The sequence below is a fragment of the Notolepis coatsorum genome (genome assembly GCF_963971535.1).
Source record: "Notolepis coatsorum genome assembly, chromosome: 8".
Lineage (NCBI taxonomy): Eukaryota > Metazoa > Chordata > Actinopteri > Aulopiformes > Paralepididae > Notolepis > Notolepis coatsorum.
The window spans coordinates 19,882,326-19,900,466 of NC_140172.1; the positions used below are offsets into that span (position 1 = coordinate 19,882,326).

General features: G+C 43.9%; 1 protein-coding gene across 1 annotated transcript in view; it reads right to left on the reverse strand.

Annotated features, from left to right (window-relative positions):
* Nucleotides 1-18,141, reverse strand: part of LOC311233353 (uncharacterized protein) — a gene marked incomplete at its 5' end in the record, with an annotated part of 37,691 nt that overhangs the window by 7,431 nt on the left and 12,119 nt on the right. Inside the window, one exon of the mRNA XM_084320328.1 lies at nt 3,153-3,949. Coding sequence (XP_084176454.1) covers nt 3,153-3,949 — 797 coding nt within the window. The remainder of the gene's footprint in view (nt 1-3,152; nt 3,950-18,141) is intronic.

Genomic DNA, 18,141 nt, shown 5'->3' on the forward strand with positions numbered 1-18,141 from the left:
AGCCTTGATGCTAATGTTAGCTAACTGTTTAGAGAACAATACTTGTAGTAGACTTGATTAAGGGATTGAAACGTTGTTAACTTGGCTATGTCACATATAAACACAATGTAATGTATCACGTTGGCTGCTGGCTGCTAATGCAGCCTGCAGATAATATTTGCATGTGCACTGTGTTAGTGTAAATGAATGAATGTTGCCGCTAGCTTGTGGCTAGGCTAGCGTACTTTGCGGATGGCTAACGTTAGCCAGCCGAATTGTTTAGAGACTTGATTAAGGGATTGAAACGTTGTTAACTTGGCTATGTCACATATAAACACAATGTAATGTATCACGTTTGGCTGCTGGCTGCTAATGCAGCCTGCAGATAATATTTGCATGTGCACTGTGTTAGTGGTGAATGAATGAATGAATGTTGCCGCTAGCTTGTGGCTAGGCTAGCGTACTTTGCTGATGCACGGCTGATCAACGCCATCTCCACAGCACTACACCCTGCCCTCCTCCATCTGGACCAGAAGGACACGTACGTGCAACTTCTGTTCATTGATTTCAGCTCGGCGTTTAACACCATCATCCCCTCCAAGCTGATAACCAAGCTCCATGACCTTGGCATCGACCCATCACTCTACAACTGGATACTGGACTTCCTGACCGACAGACCTCAGCATGTCAGACTGGACGCCTGTAACTGTTCCGCAACAGTAAGTGACTTCCGGGGTAGGCCTGATTGGCCCCGACAGGCACGTGACGCGGCAAACTCAGGACGCGCAACGAGGCTGCTGAGAGCTGTCGCGCGGAAATAGGCTGTCTATTGCCATTCTCTAACACAAACTAACCTTAACCAGCTCCTTAACAGCGCCTAAACTTAACCGTTCTAACCTTAACCAACTCCGAAACAATGCCTAACCTTAACCTTAACCATGCCTAACCTTAACCATAGAAAGAATATTGCCATTCTCTAAGACAAACTCTAACCTTAACCAGCTCCTTAACAGCGCCTAAACTTAACCGTTCTAACCTTAACCAACTCCGAAACAATGCCTAACCTTAACCTTAACCTTAACCATGCCTAACCTTAACCGGCGAAAGAATACACGTTAAAAAAAAAATCACGTTAAAAAAAAAAGATTTGATGGGATTCGAACTCGTCAACAACGGACCGCAGGATCGCAGGACCGCTGCTCTGCCAGGTGAGCTGAAGCGCGAATGAAAGTCATGGCGTATTTGGACGGTTACGTAATTCCGCAAGCTCTGCCGCTCGGCTCCGCGGAGCGTGCCGCGCGGCAGAGAAAGTTGCGCGTCACGTGCCTGTCGGGGCCAATCAGGCCTACCCCGGAAGTAACTTACTGTTGCGGATAAGCTATAAGCAGACTGGACAGCCTCAAGTCCTCCACTCTCATCCTGAGCACTGGTGTACCGCAGGGCTGCGTGCTGAGCCTATTCTCTACTCCCTCTTCACCCACGACTGCAAACCGGTGCATGGCTCAAACACCATTGTCAAGTTTGCAGACGACACCACCGTGGTGGGACTAGTCAGCAACAATGACGAGTCGGTGTACAGAGAAGAGGTCCAGTACCTAGCTCTGTGGTGTGCTGATAACAACCTGGCCCTCAACACCAAAAAAAACAAGGAGATAGTGGTGGACTTCAGGAAAAATAAAACAGGCACGTACAGCCCCATCCACATCAATGGAGAGGAGGTTGAGCGTGTCTGTAGTTTCAAATTCCTGGGAGTTCACATCTCTGAGGACCTGTCCTGGACCACAAACACCTCGACCCTGGTCAAGAAGGCCCACAAGCACCTCTTTTTCCTGAGGAAGTTGGCCAAACTCCACCTATCCCCTCCTGTGCTAGTGAACTTTTATCGCTGTACGATTGAGAGCATCCTCACAACCTGCATCTCAGTCTGGTACGGCAACTGCACCATTAAGGACCGGAAATCACTGCAGAGGGTAGCGAAAATAGGCCAACGCATCACCAAGACCCCCCCCCACCCCATCTCATCAATCTATGAGAAGCGGTGCTCACGGAGAGCACAGAACATCATCAAAGACGCTTCTCACCCCAACCATGGACTGTTCACGGGGTACTCGCTCTGGGGCATGCTATCGCAGCCTCCCAGGCAGAACCAACAGGACCACAAATAGTTTCTTCCCCTCAGCTGTCAGACTTGTGAATCAAAACTCTACATAGCCCACTGCACCTCACTGTATATATAGCCATAGCTTATGTAGACTTTATTTTAATGATTATTTTTTATTATATTTTGTATTCTCACGATTTCACATTGTGCTAACCATTGCACTTTACTGTACAGTTTTATTTATGTGTGTTTATTTATATGTGTTTTATATCCAACTGACTGACTGTCACATCCTGATTAGACATACAAAATGTCATTGCACTGTCTTGTACTGTGTAATGACAATAAAGTGAATCTAATCTACCGGTAATCTAATTTTCTAATTCTCTCTGACACAAAAGTCAAAACACCACTTCAGAACCCTGACTTGTATTGTTAAAAGTATAAGTGTTTATACTCACTAGAACAGATATTATGGCTAGATGATGCCTCATGAAACCCTGCTCAGACTCACACTAGTCTGAGCAGGGTTTTGGTCTGAGATTTGGTACAGAAAAGGTACACAACAGGGGCACATTGTACATCCCACTATCAAAGTGTCTACTTTAATCTGCAGCGCAAACTAAACTGAGTGTGTTTGGTTAGAGTGTCTCTCTCTCCACACCTCTCTCTCTCTCGCTATGAGACAGTAGGCTACAGACAGACACCCAGTCAAGCCCAACTCAGCCAGGAACAAGTCAAGTTAAGCAAGACCCAGCCAAGAACGAGACTAGGCAAGTCTAGTTAAGCAAGACCCAGCCAAGAACAAGACTAGGCAAGCCTAATTAGCAAAGACCCAGCCAAGAACGAGACTCTGCAAGTCTAATTAAGCAAGACACAGCCAAGAACAAGACTAGGCAAGCTTAGTTAAGCAAGACCCAGCCAAGAACAAGACTAGGCAAGCTTAGTTAAGCAAGACCCAGCCAAGAATATACAGTATATCTATATTTTTATCATGTAAAAGTTTATATAAAATCTGCAAATGGATTTTGCAAAACAACTCCCAATTGTAATATTTTCTTCCCCATCTTACCGCTGACAATCTCTTGAGCGGGATTTCCAAGAGACTTGTCTGTAGTTTATTCTCTCCAGAATGACTTATGCGTCTCTTCAGATGTCCCTTCTTGCTGAAGCCAGGACAGCTTCGTATTTTCTGTGTCTTCTTTGGTTTCAAAGTCATCAAACCTGGTCCTCCACTCTCCTTCCATTCATCACTGTCGTCAGTCTCATTTTCAGAACAATTATCATCACTGTCTTCAGTCTCAATTAGAGAACAGTCTGAAGAAAGGGGCTGGCAATCTCTAGTTGGTTCTAAGTCACCAGCTGGATCTAAGTTACTGTCTGGTTCTGATACTCTACAGTCCTCTCCATCAGGTTCTGTTTTCATCTGTTTAGTTGAGGTGTTGGGTAAATAGTAAGCTTCTCCGTTTCTCTCCCTCTGGGTTTGAAGAGGCTGGAAGGGCTGAGCGTTCTCTTGACCAGCTTCACATTTCACTGGGTGTCTTGTGATCCCTGAGCCACCAGCTTCTTCCAGCCCTTGATGTAGTTCATCTTTAATCTGTAGGGACTCTGGGTCCTGGGTTTGGTTAAACCATGAGGACTGAGGTTTATCATCATCATGCTCACATTTCACAGAGACAGGATTGAATGTGGACTTTATGATATCAGCCTCCTCCAGACCTTGAAGCTGCTCTCCATCCTGACTGATCCAGAGTTCCTCCTGTTCCTCTTTAATCTGCAGGGGCTCTGACTCCTCTTGGCCCAGACTGGGGCTCCTCTCCTGCTGCTCAGGGGGAACCTCCTCTTTACACACAGGGAGCTGTGGGGGGTCTGGAGGGAGGAATAATAATAATATGAGTAACAAACATAAAGATACAGTAGATAACCTTTCAGCATTAAGTGAAACTCTGCAACTGAGAGTAAAAACACAAGTGCTTTCAATCAATTACTGCTTGGCTACAAAATGAGCCTATTTAATAGTGAGGACATGTCCTCAGCACGCTGTCAATCACAACTTAGGCCTTGTCCAGACTAACACGATTTTGATCTTTTTCGTTTCGTTTTCATTTAAAAAAAAGGTTTCCGTAAAAACAAAAACGTCTCAAGATAATAAGTGCATGCCACAAATTTACAAAATAAATGTATTTCCTGTTTTAGACGTCGCTCTTTTGTTTTGAAAACCCCAGACCGGAAGTGTTGTTGTGCCGTCCGGTTTTGTGCTTTTGAGCCGACCTAGTTTTCCAGAGACACACACCCCGTGGTACGTTCGGGAGTGGAGAGAGAGAGAGAGAGAGAGAGAGAGAGAGAGATCATTAACCACAGACTCACACATTTCCTCACAAACAACAATACCTTGAGCAAATCACAGATTGGCTTCCTACCAAATCACCGTACAACAGACCACATTCTCACCCTCAGCACCCTAATCGACAACCAAATAAATAAAAATAAAAGCAAAGTATACTCCTGTTTCGTTGACTTCCAAAAAGCATTTGACTCAATTTGGCACGAGGGTCTGCTGTACAAACTGTTAGATAGTGGCATTGGAGGGAAAACCTACGACCTCATAAAGTCAATGTACACCAACAACACATGTCAGGCCTGTACGCTGCGACGAGATCGTCGCAAATTGCTCCCTAATTTGGCCGGTGCGAATGAAAAATTATATCTACTCGCAAGCTTGCGAATAGTGATTTCACCCCTTCATTCGCATTTCACTACACTAACATTAGCCTACAACCAGGGCTGTACAGGCGACATAATGTTGCGGTTGTAATTTCATTAGACAGACCAGCGCGGACATTTAATAACATGCAATTTAATTGACACGAGCAATGGGCTAACGTTAGCTGGTGGTCCCGAGTGAAGCAGGGACGGCGGAAAAGTGAGGAAAGGGGGTGGGTTATATTGACAAGTGACAACGCTTGACAACAGAAGTTTAAACATAACTTCATATTTATTAGTTATTCGTTTCTGTATATCATCCACTTTCCATCTCCGTGTTAGACTCTTCCTGTTTACATTCGAGTGTGACGTCATCACCTACGGCAGCTTAGACGATCAAAACGCGAACCTAGAACAAAACCCGGGGGGGGGGGGGGGGGCTGGCTCTCTTGTGCGTTCTCGCCCCCTCTCTCTCTCTCGCTCTCTCTCTACATTCAATGATTTAAAGTAGCCAAACGTTACAGACAGTATAAATACTAACTGGATAGTTGATGATAAACATTTAATTTCATTATCTGAAATATTCTAAAATCATTAAGTCTGCTATAAGCCATTATCCCTTTGTGTGTAATTATTATTTTCTCACAGTAGTATATATATATATATATATGTGTGTGTGTGTGTGTGTGTGTGTGTGTTTGGCTAAAGTGGATAGAAAACACAGTACTGTGCAAAAAAAGGGCACCCAAGAGTTTTTATATAAATAGTCTTAGATGTAAATACATTTTTTTATTAGTGTGTCAGTAGACTACTCTTAGTACATTTTCATTCAATTATTTTTTAAAGCATCTTCATGGTTTAATAATGCAAACATATGTTGCAGGGACTTATTATAATCATCATATTGGCGTGACTGTATGCATCAAAGGGTTAAATCAAGCATTTTAAGTGCTTTAGGAAATGTCAAAATATTGCGATATATATTGTGTATCGTGATATGGCCAAAAAATATCGCAATATCATTTAGAGGCCATATCGCCCAGCCCTACTATAATGGTAAAATAGTTATTTAAAAATTTGCCCCTAAAAAATATTCTTTGCCCCTAAATTTCTCATTTAGGGGCAAGTGTGCCCCTAGTGAAAAAGCTTAGCGTACAGCCCTGCATGTGCTGTGAGGATTGAGGGAAAACACACAGACTTCTTCCCTCAATGCCGTGGGGTTAGACAGGGGTGCAGTTTGAGTCCAACCCTTTTCAATATATACATAAATGAACTGGCAAAAACATTGGAACAAACTGCAGCACCTGGCATCCCCCTAGCAAACACAGAAGTCAAATGCCTACTGTTTGCAGATGACCTGGTGCTGCTGTCCCCAACAAAAGAAGGGCTACAACAGCACCTTGACCTTCTGCACAAATTCTCCCAGACATGGGCACTGACAGTAAACCTAAACAAAACTAAAATTATGATATTCCAAAAAAGGCCCAGCCTACAACAACAAAAACACAAATTCCTCCTAGACACAATTTCCCTAGAACACACAAAAAACTACACATATCTCGGCCTAAACATCAGTGCTACAGGGAACTTCAATCAAGCTGTGAACGACCTGAGAGACAAAGCAAGAAGGGCTTTTTATGCCATAAAAAGGAACATCATATTAGACATTCCAGTCAAAATCTGGCTCAAAATATTAGACTCCGTCATAGAACCGATTTCCCTATATGGTTGTGAAGTCTGGGGCCCACTTGCAAACCAAGACTTCACCAAATGGGACAAACACCAATTGAGACTCTGCATGCAGAATTTTGCAAATCCATTCTCCGCACCCAACGAAAAACGCCAAATAATGCATGCAGAGCAGAACTACGAAGATACCCACTAATCATAAAAATTCAAAAAAGAGCATTCAAATTCCACAACCACCTAAAAGAAAGCGACCCAGACACACTCCACAACATAGCCCTCACCCACAGAGAGACCCTCGATAGATGCCCACTCAGCCAGATGGTTCTGGGACTCTGCTCACAAACACAAGCAGAACCACCAGACAGTAACCACACTGGACTAAATCAAATTATAAGAAAACAAAAAGAAAACTATCTGACACATTGGAAAGAAACAACCCAAAACCAGAGCAAATTGAAATGCTATTTGGCCCTAAACAGAGCGTACACAGTGGCAGAATACCTGAGCACCGTGACTGACCCAAAACTAAGAAGATCCTTGACTAGGTACAGACTCAGCGAGCACAGCCTAGCCATTGAGAAAGGCCGCCATAGGCAGACCTGGCTCCCAAGAGAAGACAGACTATGCACCCACTGCACACAAGAAGAGGTGGAAACCGAGCTCCACTTCTTAACAACCTGCCCCCTATACCAAGACATCAGAGACATATACTTCCCACAAATTGCAAACACCCAAAGAGACTTTGAAAACATGGACAATAACTCAAAACTCCCATACCTACTGGGAGAAATACAAGAATGTGCAAACACAGCAGCAAGATTTGTGAGCTGCTGTGACAAGAAAAGGACATCCAGCGGAATGCAACCACCATAAAGACTGTACAAGAAATTCCGTCTGTAATGTACTGATTTATTTTGCTTTATGTTTGATTGTTTTGGCAATGTAAACATATGTTTCCCATGTCAATAAAGCCCATTTGAAGAGAGAGAGAGAGAGAGAGAGAGAGAGAGAGAGAGAGAGAGAGAGAGAGAGAGAGAGAGAGAGAGAGAGAGAGAGAGAGAGAGAGAGAGAGAGACCGCGGCTCAAACTACCTGTGTTGTATTAAAGTAATTGATTGTTGTTCAACTTGTACCTGTGTCCAGTCCTTTCGACTAGAAAACGTTGTCTGTATTTAACGTTACCTCAGGATACAGGTCTCAGGCCTCAGGTTAGGGCTGGGCGATATGACGATATTATATAAATATCGGGTACAGTTAATTAACGATACACTTTTTCAACGTATCGTGGATATCGTGATGTTTTGCCCAAGAGGATTGTGTCGCGTCAATCTGTCCACACGTTACTCGTTCATATCTCAGCCCGTGCTGAGATATGCCCATTCCGCGGTCTGTTAATAAAGTTTTCAACTGATAGAACACACTGCGTGGTCTATAATGATTTAACATCCGAGACCCTCCCAGTGCAATGTGGTGTCCCACAAGGCTCTGTCCTGGCTAGGCATGGGCGGTATGACTAGGGATGGGAATCGAAAACCGGTTCCGGTTGGGAACCGGTTCCTAATTGGCCGATGCCTGGAACCGTGTGGCTCCCGTGACTTTCGATTCCCTTATCGCCGCCAGGTTTTTCCTAGTTGCGCAATAATGTTAGCGTTAGCATGTAGCCATGGCAGACTCTATTTGATTCATTAAGGGCTCGAAATTGCCTGGGTTTTGGTAATATGCTCCCGAAATGCTCCCGCTGTTTGGCTACTTCTATGTGCAGTGAAAACTACTTGAATACTTTAGAACCTAGTCATTGATTTAGTTTAGGGTGAGCTAGAATTAGCCGCGGAGCTATCACTAGCTAATGTGAGCTAACGCTATTTAATCAAGCTCACAAAGAGAGATAAACAGCTGACAGCGGATAGTACAGGTACAAATACAATAAAACAGCGGGTGGGGACTGTTGTGTAAACCTTGTACTCTTTAGTTCACATATAATAAGAGCCGGAGTGTTTGTTTACTAAGTCTCTACTCTGAGTCTGTCAGACAGGAAGTACCATGGTGCAACATACAAATGTGTCCGTGTAGCAACACAAGCCAATACCTTACAGGACAGGGGCCCGGGGAGGGAGCTATGTGTGTCTGTGTGTGTGTGTGTGTGTGTGTGTGTGTGTGTGTGTGTGTGTGTGTGTGTGTGTGAGACAGAAGTCAGAGGAATAACAACCTGTTATTCAATAGATTAAATTAGTTTAAGAATAAAAAAATAAATACATTTTAAGAGAATCTCAAATACATTATTTTATTTAAGTGTAGGCTATAGTTAATGTTTTATTTTTTACAGTTTTTGTATTTTTCTGACATGGTAAATGGCTGCTTTTTTATATAGCGCTTTTATCCAAAGCGCTTTACAATTTGTTCCTTACATTTTACCCAATCACTCACACATTCACACAACGACGGCGGAGGCAACCATGCAAGGTGCCAACCTGCTCATCGGGAGCAGTTAGGGGTTAAGTGTCTTGCTCAAGGACACATCGACACGCTGCCCGGGAGGAGCGGGAATCGAACCGGGAACCTCCGGATTGCCAGACGACTGCTCTACCTCCCGAGCCACTGTCGCCCCTGACATGGGGGCTCAACAATAAATGACAATCAGAAATGTCAAGTTGCATGTTGTTATTCTAACCAGCTTAGTTCTGTTGCATTTCCAATTTATTTATTTAAATTATAAATTGATCAGGTATCGATAAGAGAATCGATAAAGAATCGAATCGATAAGCAGAATCGATAATGGAATCGTATCGATAAAATCCTATCAATTCCCATCCCTAGGTATGACGGTATTAAGGTATACCGGGGTATTTAGAGATACCGACGGTATTGAAAATCAATACCGTCAAAATCACAGATCCATTTCAGTTTATATTACAGTGAAACGGAGTTTTAACAGTGGTTGGTTGTAGTGCACTGCACACACGCTCCAGCAGAGGGCGAGACCAGTCCTCGAGTGACTAGTGGAGCGAGGCAGCGAGCCGCAGAGCTGGTTCAGCCTGGTTGTCTATACACAGGAGGAGGAGGAGGGGAAACCCCGCTTCACTGGAAATTAAATGAGAGTCGAGACATGCTTACCGTTGCTGCCTGGTGCTGCGGGCTAACTGGCTGTTCTGAGAGCTAACTGTTGTGTATGTGTATCACAACGGTGGTCACGCTTTACGGTAATGTTGCAACAGTGCTGTGAAATACCGTAAAACGTTGTGGTAACGAGAGTGTAGGGCTGGGCGATATGACGATATTATATAAATATCGGGTACAGTTCATTAACGATACACTTTTTAAACGTATCGTGGATATCGTGATGTTTTGCCCAAGAGGCTTGTGTCGCGTCAATCTGGTCCACACGTTGACACTTTTGAACAGCGCCGCCCCACACACACTACTGCATCAAAAGTTACTACTTATGATAACAACAAAGGCATTCGTTTTGTGTCATTAACGTTATATAGTTACACTTTCAATAACATCAGCGTATTTACATAGCAACGTCCGAGGTCGACCTAGATATAGCAAGCATTAGTCGTTCATATCTCAGCCCATGCTGACTCAGTTGTGCCCATTCTGCGGTCTGTTAATAAAGTTTTCAATCAGACAGATGTATGGAAAGGCTTTTATTATAACATCCGTTGCAGTAAAATCATTATGCCTCCAGTCGTTTAGTCCTTCTGCGGAGCTAAAAGCTAAACGTCGGCCGCGGCGAGCTACCGCTGCCATTGTTGTTGTCATTGAGCTCTCCAATGGCGGAAGTAAAAAATGAATACGCGCTTGCCGATTGGTGCTAAGAACAGCAGGGCGGGTGCAAGCGGTGTGACGTAATTGGCAGACGCGACTGTCAATCAAAATGATTCTGTTTGCCGTCTGAATGAATGAAAACGTTATTAACAGATTGCAGCATGGGTACAATACAGTACAGCTCAATACAACAACAGTCAACAGTGGACTGGAGGATGCAGACCAGAGAAAGACTTTCGTCTTGTTTACATCAGGGTCCCCCATTTTCAATTCATCATATTTCATATCTAAATCATATAATATCTCATTGCTAAATATATGCAATATATAATCTAATAATCCAATAATCTAAATCTAATATATAATATAAAAATGCTAAATGCATGGGTATTTTATTTTGTCTTTAATGTTAGCTTGCAAACTCAAATACTGTCTTGGTAAGCCTCATAATGAATTGTTTGGGGAAAAAAAGAAAAACATCGTGATGCGTATAGTGTATCGCCAAAAGGTCAGAAAATATCATGATATCATATTTAGGCCATATCGCCCAGCCCTACGAGAGTGTGTGTTGTTGTGGACTGGTGGAACAAGCAAATAGACGGTAAAACGTTACGTCGCAGTCCGGTGTGTTTTTGAATACACAATACTAACGTTACTAGTACTAGGGTGCTGCGGGGCTCCTGGCTACCATTCTGAGAGTTAACGTTAGTATTACTAGGATGCTGCGGGCTTCTGGCTAGTGGCTCGATTCTGAGAGCTAATGATAGTAGCACTCGGATGATGCGGGCTAACTGGCCATCTCCGCGATTTGTTTACTTGGTAACACGGGTTGCCACGCCACCCCCCCCCCCCCCCCCCCCCCCCCCCCGCTGATGAAAATGAAAGTCATACCGTTCAATACCGTACACCGGGGTATTATATAATCAATGTATAACGGTATGAAAAAAGTGATACCGCCCAAGCCAGGCTGGGCCCTTTGCTATTTTCGATTTACATGCTACCCCTCGGCGATATCATACGCAAATTTGGCATAAACTTTCATTTTTACGCTGATGACACCCAATTATATATACCTATTAAGCCAAATGATTCCTCCCAACTACAAAACCTTGAGGCCTGCTTGCTTGCCGTCAAAAAATGGATGTCGCAAAACTTTGTACTCCTTAATAGTGTTGTCACGATACTGGAATTTCGACTTCGATACGATACCTTGAAAAGTATCGATACTTCGATACCATTTCGATACCCAAAAAAAAAAAAAAAATATACATATATATTTTTTTTTCTTTTTTTTCTAAACAAATTTAGCTTTTGTTGCTGGTTGATTCTCCTCAGCTTCGAGTCTGGTACTATAAGAGAAGATAAATATAAGACTTTTAAAACCCTTTGTTTATCTTTAGATCACACATTTAAAAATAACTGTTCATCTCACTTCAATCATTTTTATTGCAAATGCAGAACATGGTATTTTCTCAAGCAGACAGATGTAAACACTGTAATCTGTGTTGCATGTACCTCACAAACTGAACAGTTAGTAACAGTTTCGATTTTTATTTAAAGATAACGAGAGCAAGCGAGAGAGAGAGAGAGAGAGAGAGAGAGAGAGAGAGCGGTAGATAGAGAGAGAGACAGAGAGAGAGAGAGGCTATGCTCGGAGCATTTTAATAACGTTACATTTTCAACAAGATTGCTGCTATTTAAAGTGGAGATGAAGCATAGCGATAAATACATATTCATAGCATCACATTAGTATTTAGAAAAGCCACAGAAAAAATCACGTTATAAAAATAAGCAGTTTCTAAGAAAAAACGATTTGTTATGTGCATTTTTGAAGCATTTATCATTATGGGCGCGGCCATTTTGTTGCTGACGTCATGGGGCTGGTTTGGTGTATACACTGCTGGTTAGCTGCCTATAGTGAATGGGTCAGTCAGTAAATAAAATGTTGCCTACAAAACAACGGGACCGCGGTGGTTCTGTTTGTATTGCTCCTGGCTGTTCAAACTAATTTTACCGTGTGAAAGAGAGGAAAGTTGGTTAATTTCCACAAACTACCAGTGAAAAAAACAGTGTTGTTGGCACGTTGGCTCAGGCTGGCTGCACTCAGGCGGCGCGACCAGCCTGTTGGACAGGGAAGGAGGATCTGCAGCGAACACTTCATTGCCTCGGATTATGTTGTTGGGGTGGGATGTTTGTCCAGAAGACCACTAATCAGCTGAAGCCGGACGCGGTTCCCTCGGTCTTCGACAGACAGACCGGCCCAGGCAGTTCAGCGTCGCGGAGCATTCAGCCTGCTGGCTACCTAGATCCACTTCAACCAGCGTCGCGGAGCATTCAGCCTGCTGGCTACACAGCTTGTCGGTGTGCTAATAGCCTCGGCAAGCTAACGGTAGCTGGCTACACAGCTTGTCGGTGTGCTAATAGCCTCGGCAAGCTAACGGTAGCTGGCTACACAGCTTGTCGGTGTGCTAATAGCCTCGGCAAGCTAACGGTAGCTGGCTACACAGCTTGTCGGTGTGCTAATAGCCTCGGCAAGCTAACGGTAGCTGGCTACACAGCTTGTCGGTGTGCTAATAGCCTCGGCAAGCTAACGGTAGCTGGCTACACAGCTTGTCGGTGTGCTAATAGCCTCGGCAAGCTAATGGTAGCTGGCTACACAGCTTGTCGGTGTGCTAATAGCCTCTGCAAGCTAACGGTAGCTAGCTCCAGCAGCTTGTCGGTGTGCTAATAGCCTCGGCAAGCTAATGGTAGCTGCCGGCTCCAGCAGCTTGTCGGTGTGCTGGAGCCTCGGCAAGCTAACGGTAGCTGGCTCCAGGCTATTAGCACATCGACAAGCTGCTGGAGCTCCCGACGCTCGGCTAGTTGAAGTGGAGCTAGGTAGCCAGCAGGCTGAATGCTCCGCGACGCTGGTTGAAGTGGATCTAGGTAGCCAGCAGGCTGAATGCTCCGCGACGCTGGTTGAAGTGGATCTAGGTAGCCAGCAGGCTGAATGCTCCGCGACGCTGAACTGCCTGGGCCGGTCTGTCTGTCGAAGACTGAGGGAACCGCATCCGGCTTCAGCTGATTAGTGGTCTTCTGGACAAACATCCCACCCCAACAACATAATCCGAGGCAATGAAGTGTTCGCTGCAGATCCTCCTTCCCTATCCAACAGGCTGGTCGCGCCGCCTGAGTGCAGCCAGCCTGAGCCAACGTGCCAACAACACTGTTTTTTTCACTGGTAGTTTATGGAAATTAACCAACTTTCCTCTCTTTCACACGGTAAAATTAGTTTGAACAGCCAGTAGCAATACAAACAGAACCACCGCGGTCCCGTTGTTTTGTAGGCAACATTGTATTTACTGACTGACCCATTCACTATAGGCAGCTAACCAGCAGTGTATACACCAAACCAGCCCCATGACGTCAGCAACAAAATGGCCGCGCCCATGGCGAAAACAGGGAAATTATATTTGATTTTTCAGACAAATAAGCAGGATTTCACATTTTATTATAGGACCCTGTCTTACACAAGGTACACAACAAACAAACTAGGATCACATTGTTCACTGCTTCATCTCCCCTTTAAACACTTGATGGAAACGGGGTAACGTTAACCTTATGTCGACTGTAGTATTGTATGACCTCGACATAACGTTTACACGTTAACGTTACTCCGTTTCCATGCAGTAATTATAACGGTGGCCAGCTAAGCCAAGGGAGCTAACTGCTAGCAGTAGCTAACGTTAGCTGGTAGCTGTAACGTTACAACGAATCAGCTGTTGATATTATGCGCCATCAGTAGACAACGTATCATGTATTAAACTAGAGTTAATGGTTTAATGCTTCAGTCACAGTGACGTTGAAAGAGCAGCTGTCACGAACCTCTTTCATTTCTTTATGGAGATCCGCGCTGGCACTGCTCTAACACCGCTTGCAAATAGCATTGGGGAAGCTTTAACTTGTCCTTCGTTGTTTACTTCAAACCCGAAGTACCTCCAAACAGCACTTCTGCTGTTTTCTTTATCCACAAGCACAAGTTGCGGAGGCTCTGCATTTGCCATCATTTTCAGCTAAAAGCTCTTGTTTACAAATTCAAACTGAAGACTGCTCTGTGAGGGGGAGGGCTGGACTCGGAGCAGGCGGAACAGCGCGTCAACAACTTGCTGTAGAACACTCGCCAGCTGGTACCGATACTGCAGAAAGTATCGGTATTTCGGGAAATGAGTATTGAAGCCGTTTTAAATATTCAGTATCGATATGTATCGATACTTCGATATTTTTGACAACACTACTCCTTAATGCAGATAAAACTGAGATGTTAATTGTTGGCCCCCCAAACCACAGAGGCCTGTTTCAGGACATCTCCCTCAACTTTGATACCTGTCATGTATCCCAGAGCTCCACCATAAAAAACCTCGAGTCATTTTTGATTCCTCCCTCTCATTTAATGCACATATAAAAAATGTCACCAAAATTGCATTCTTCCATCTTCGTAATATCGCAAAAATTCGCCCCATTTTAACTCTGGCTGATGCTGAAACCCTGATTCATGCTTTTGTCTCATCTAGGGATGCCCCGATCACGTTTTTTGCCACCGATACCGATCACCGTGAGCCATATCGGCCGATACCGATCCGATACCGATCGTTTTTGATTAAAAGAAATACAAATTTATTTTATATAATCTTTTTTTTTATTATAAAATATATATATTATATAATTAGACTTGTACTTGTATTATCTGCGAGACATCGCCACCACGCAACAAGCTCCACTGTCTGTGTGTACTCTAGTAGCCTCCAGCTACAGCCAGGATTCTCCGGAGCTGCAGCTGGACCTATACTCGAGTAGCCTCGAGCTACGGCCAGGATTCTCCGGCGCTGCACCTGGACTATTGGTATAACGTTAGTTAACTGTGCTCAGCAAGCCCTCAGCTCGAATACGCATCGAATCAGTGTTATAAGACATTGATATCAGGAGCTATCTGTAGCTACTGCTAGCCGGATATATAACGTTAATACAACGCCTCAGTGAATTATTTAGTTCAATGGGACATTTCGTTTTTAACAGTGAACTAACTTGCGCTAACATGAGCTAACAGCTAACAGGTATCATACCTACCTACTATACTTGCTAGAGCCGGCGTTTGTTGATGTCAGGAGCTATCGGTAGCTGGCCGGCTAGATACGGTTCGGTTAGACAATGCCTCATCGTGTATTAAACTAAAAGTGAATAGTTGTCTGGGTCATTTTGTAACGGTAGCTATGCTAACGTTAGCTCAGGGAGACGTCGACACGACACGCCGTCCTCCCGTGTCTCACTAGACTAGACCCGTGTTTACATGCGTGCGGGAGGGGCTGGACTCGAGAGCAGACGCCGCACCACCGGTGTCTGAGACAGAACTCAGCGACAGCGAGTGATTGGGTTTGACGATCGGTGAAAATAAAACATTATCACCGATCACCGATCGCATATTTATACTGAATATCGGCCGATAACGATCGGTGGCCGATCGATCGGGGCATCCCTAGTCTCATCACGTCTGGACTACTGTAATGCACTTTTTTCAGGCCTACCTAATTCAAGCATCAAAAATCTTCAACTTGTGCAAAATGCGGCTGCACGGATACTAACTAGAAGATTTGATCACATCACACCAGTTTTGTCCGCCCTACACTGGCTTCCTATCCAAGCCCGATCTGACTTTAAAAGTGCTACTCCTCACCTACAAAATTTTAAATGGGCTTGCACCGCTCTATCTATCTGATCTCATCTCCCGATACTCGCCCGCTCGTGCTCACAAAATACGGGGCTTCTATCGATCCCTAGGGTTAAAAAGAAATCCGCCGGCCACAGAGCCTTTGTCTACCGCGCTCCCTACCTGTGGAACAAATTACCTGCCGTAATTAGGGGTGCACCGATATATCGGTCGGGTATCGGTATCGGCCGATAAGTGCCTTGTTGACTGCTATCGGCCTATCGGCCGATAAGCTCAAATGTGCCGATAGCAGTCGCCGATAAATACCCATCAATTTGTGTAGCGTCAAAAGGCAAAAAAGAAAAGTTCACTCGCGCGATCTACCTGCACAACGCCCGCCGTCCCCCCCCCACACACACAATCTACTGCATCAAAGTAACTATTTATGATTAACAAGGCATTCGTTTTGTGGCATCAGCATATTATTATTACCCATAGCAGCAAGGCATTACTCCGAGTCCGTTCATTAGCTCGGTTCCATTCCGTTGCTCATTCCGTACCCAACTACACATTCTGCAATCTGTTAATAAAGTTTTCAACCAGACAAATGTATAGAAAGGCTTTGTTTTATTATAACATTTGTTGCAGTAAAATCATTATGTCTCATTTGGTCATGCGTGGAGCGCCGGTCGGCGGGCCGAGCAGCTAACGTAGCTACGTTATTAGCTATTAGATGCAAGACTAACGTTACTGGTGAAAATGTGATTTGCGTTGGAATACTCCTTTGTCAACTTGCTGTACTTTGCTTGCAGGTCTGCAGTCATTATTGCTGCATTATGAATAGCCGCAACTTTAGCCAAGGTAACGTTATGGCTAAACCTTTAACAATAGTTAACGCTAGCTTTCGGTTAGCTGTTCAATGCTATTAATAACAACTCCCCGTCAACACCCTCTCTCGGGAAGATGGCATTTAAGAAAGTATCTGCTGTTAAAATGAAGTGTTACACGTTCAATAACAAGCATATTATTTACCCGAAGATAGCAGTAAACAAGGCATTACTCCGTTAGTACGTTCATAGCTCGGTTCCATTCCGTTGCTCATTCCGTACCCAACTACACATTCTGCAATCTGTTAATAAAGTTTTCAACCAGACAAATGTATAGAAAGGCTTTGTTTTATTATAACATTTGTTGCAGTAAAATCATTATGTCTCATTTGGTCATGCGTGGAGCGCCGGTAGCTACGTTAAGTGTGTTCTGCTCTCGCAAACAGAACATGCCCGGAAGTAGAAAAATTTATAAACGCTTGCCGATTGGTGGTAAGGACAGCAGGAGGTGGGTGCTAGCGGTCACCGGTGTGGCGTAATTGGCCGAATCGACTGTCAATCAAAATGGTTCCATTGCATTGGTTGAAAGCTCTGGTTGAGAGAATAGTATCCTGCTGCAGGCCGCAAGAATGGTTCCATTGCATTGGTTGAAAGCTCTGGTTGAGAAAATAGTATCCCTCTGCAGGCCGCAAGACGATACTGGGAGAGAGATAGTGATACCATAAACATATTTCTTGATGTTTCCTTTTTTTAAGTAAGTAAAGAGGCCTACAAATACAAACATACACATACAAATATACAGTAGTTTCATTAAAAAAAAATAAAAAATAAAAAAAAAAAATTTTTTTTTTTTTTTTTTTTACAAATACTTATATACAAATATACAAATATCGGTATCGGCCGATAGTGTTAGTTGAACAATCGGTATCGGTATCGGCGGCCAATTTTCATATCGGTGCATCCCTAGCCGTAATCAGGGGCGCCTGCTCTGTCGAAGCTTTTAAATCCCTGCTTAAGACTCATCTTTTCTCTCTCTCCTTCAACCTACCCTGATCTCACCTGGTCGGGGACTGACCTTTAGATTAATCTGTCTAGTTCAGTTAGGGTTAAGGTACTACATGGTCAGTGATGCCGGTAACGCGTTACTAAGTAACGCGTTATTGTAATCTGATTACTTTCCCCCGAAAATAGTAATCTAATGCGTTAATCTTTAAAAGCCAGTAATCTGATTGCAGTTACTTGTCCAAGTGGCTGTGCATTACTATTTCGTTACTATCTCATCATAAATTCATAATGCAGGCGGAATGCAGTATTTTATTTCGTTTTCGACAGTCAAAAATACATTTTGAGCTGTTTTTCTTTTGGGAGTGACGTAGTGTGGCAGTGAAAGGGTTA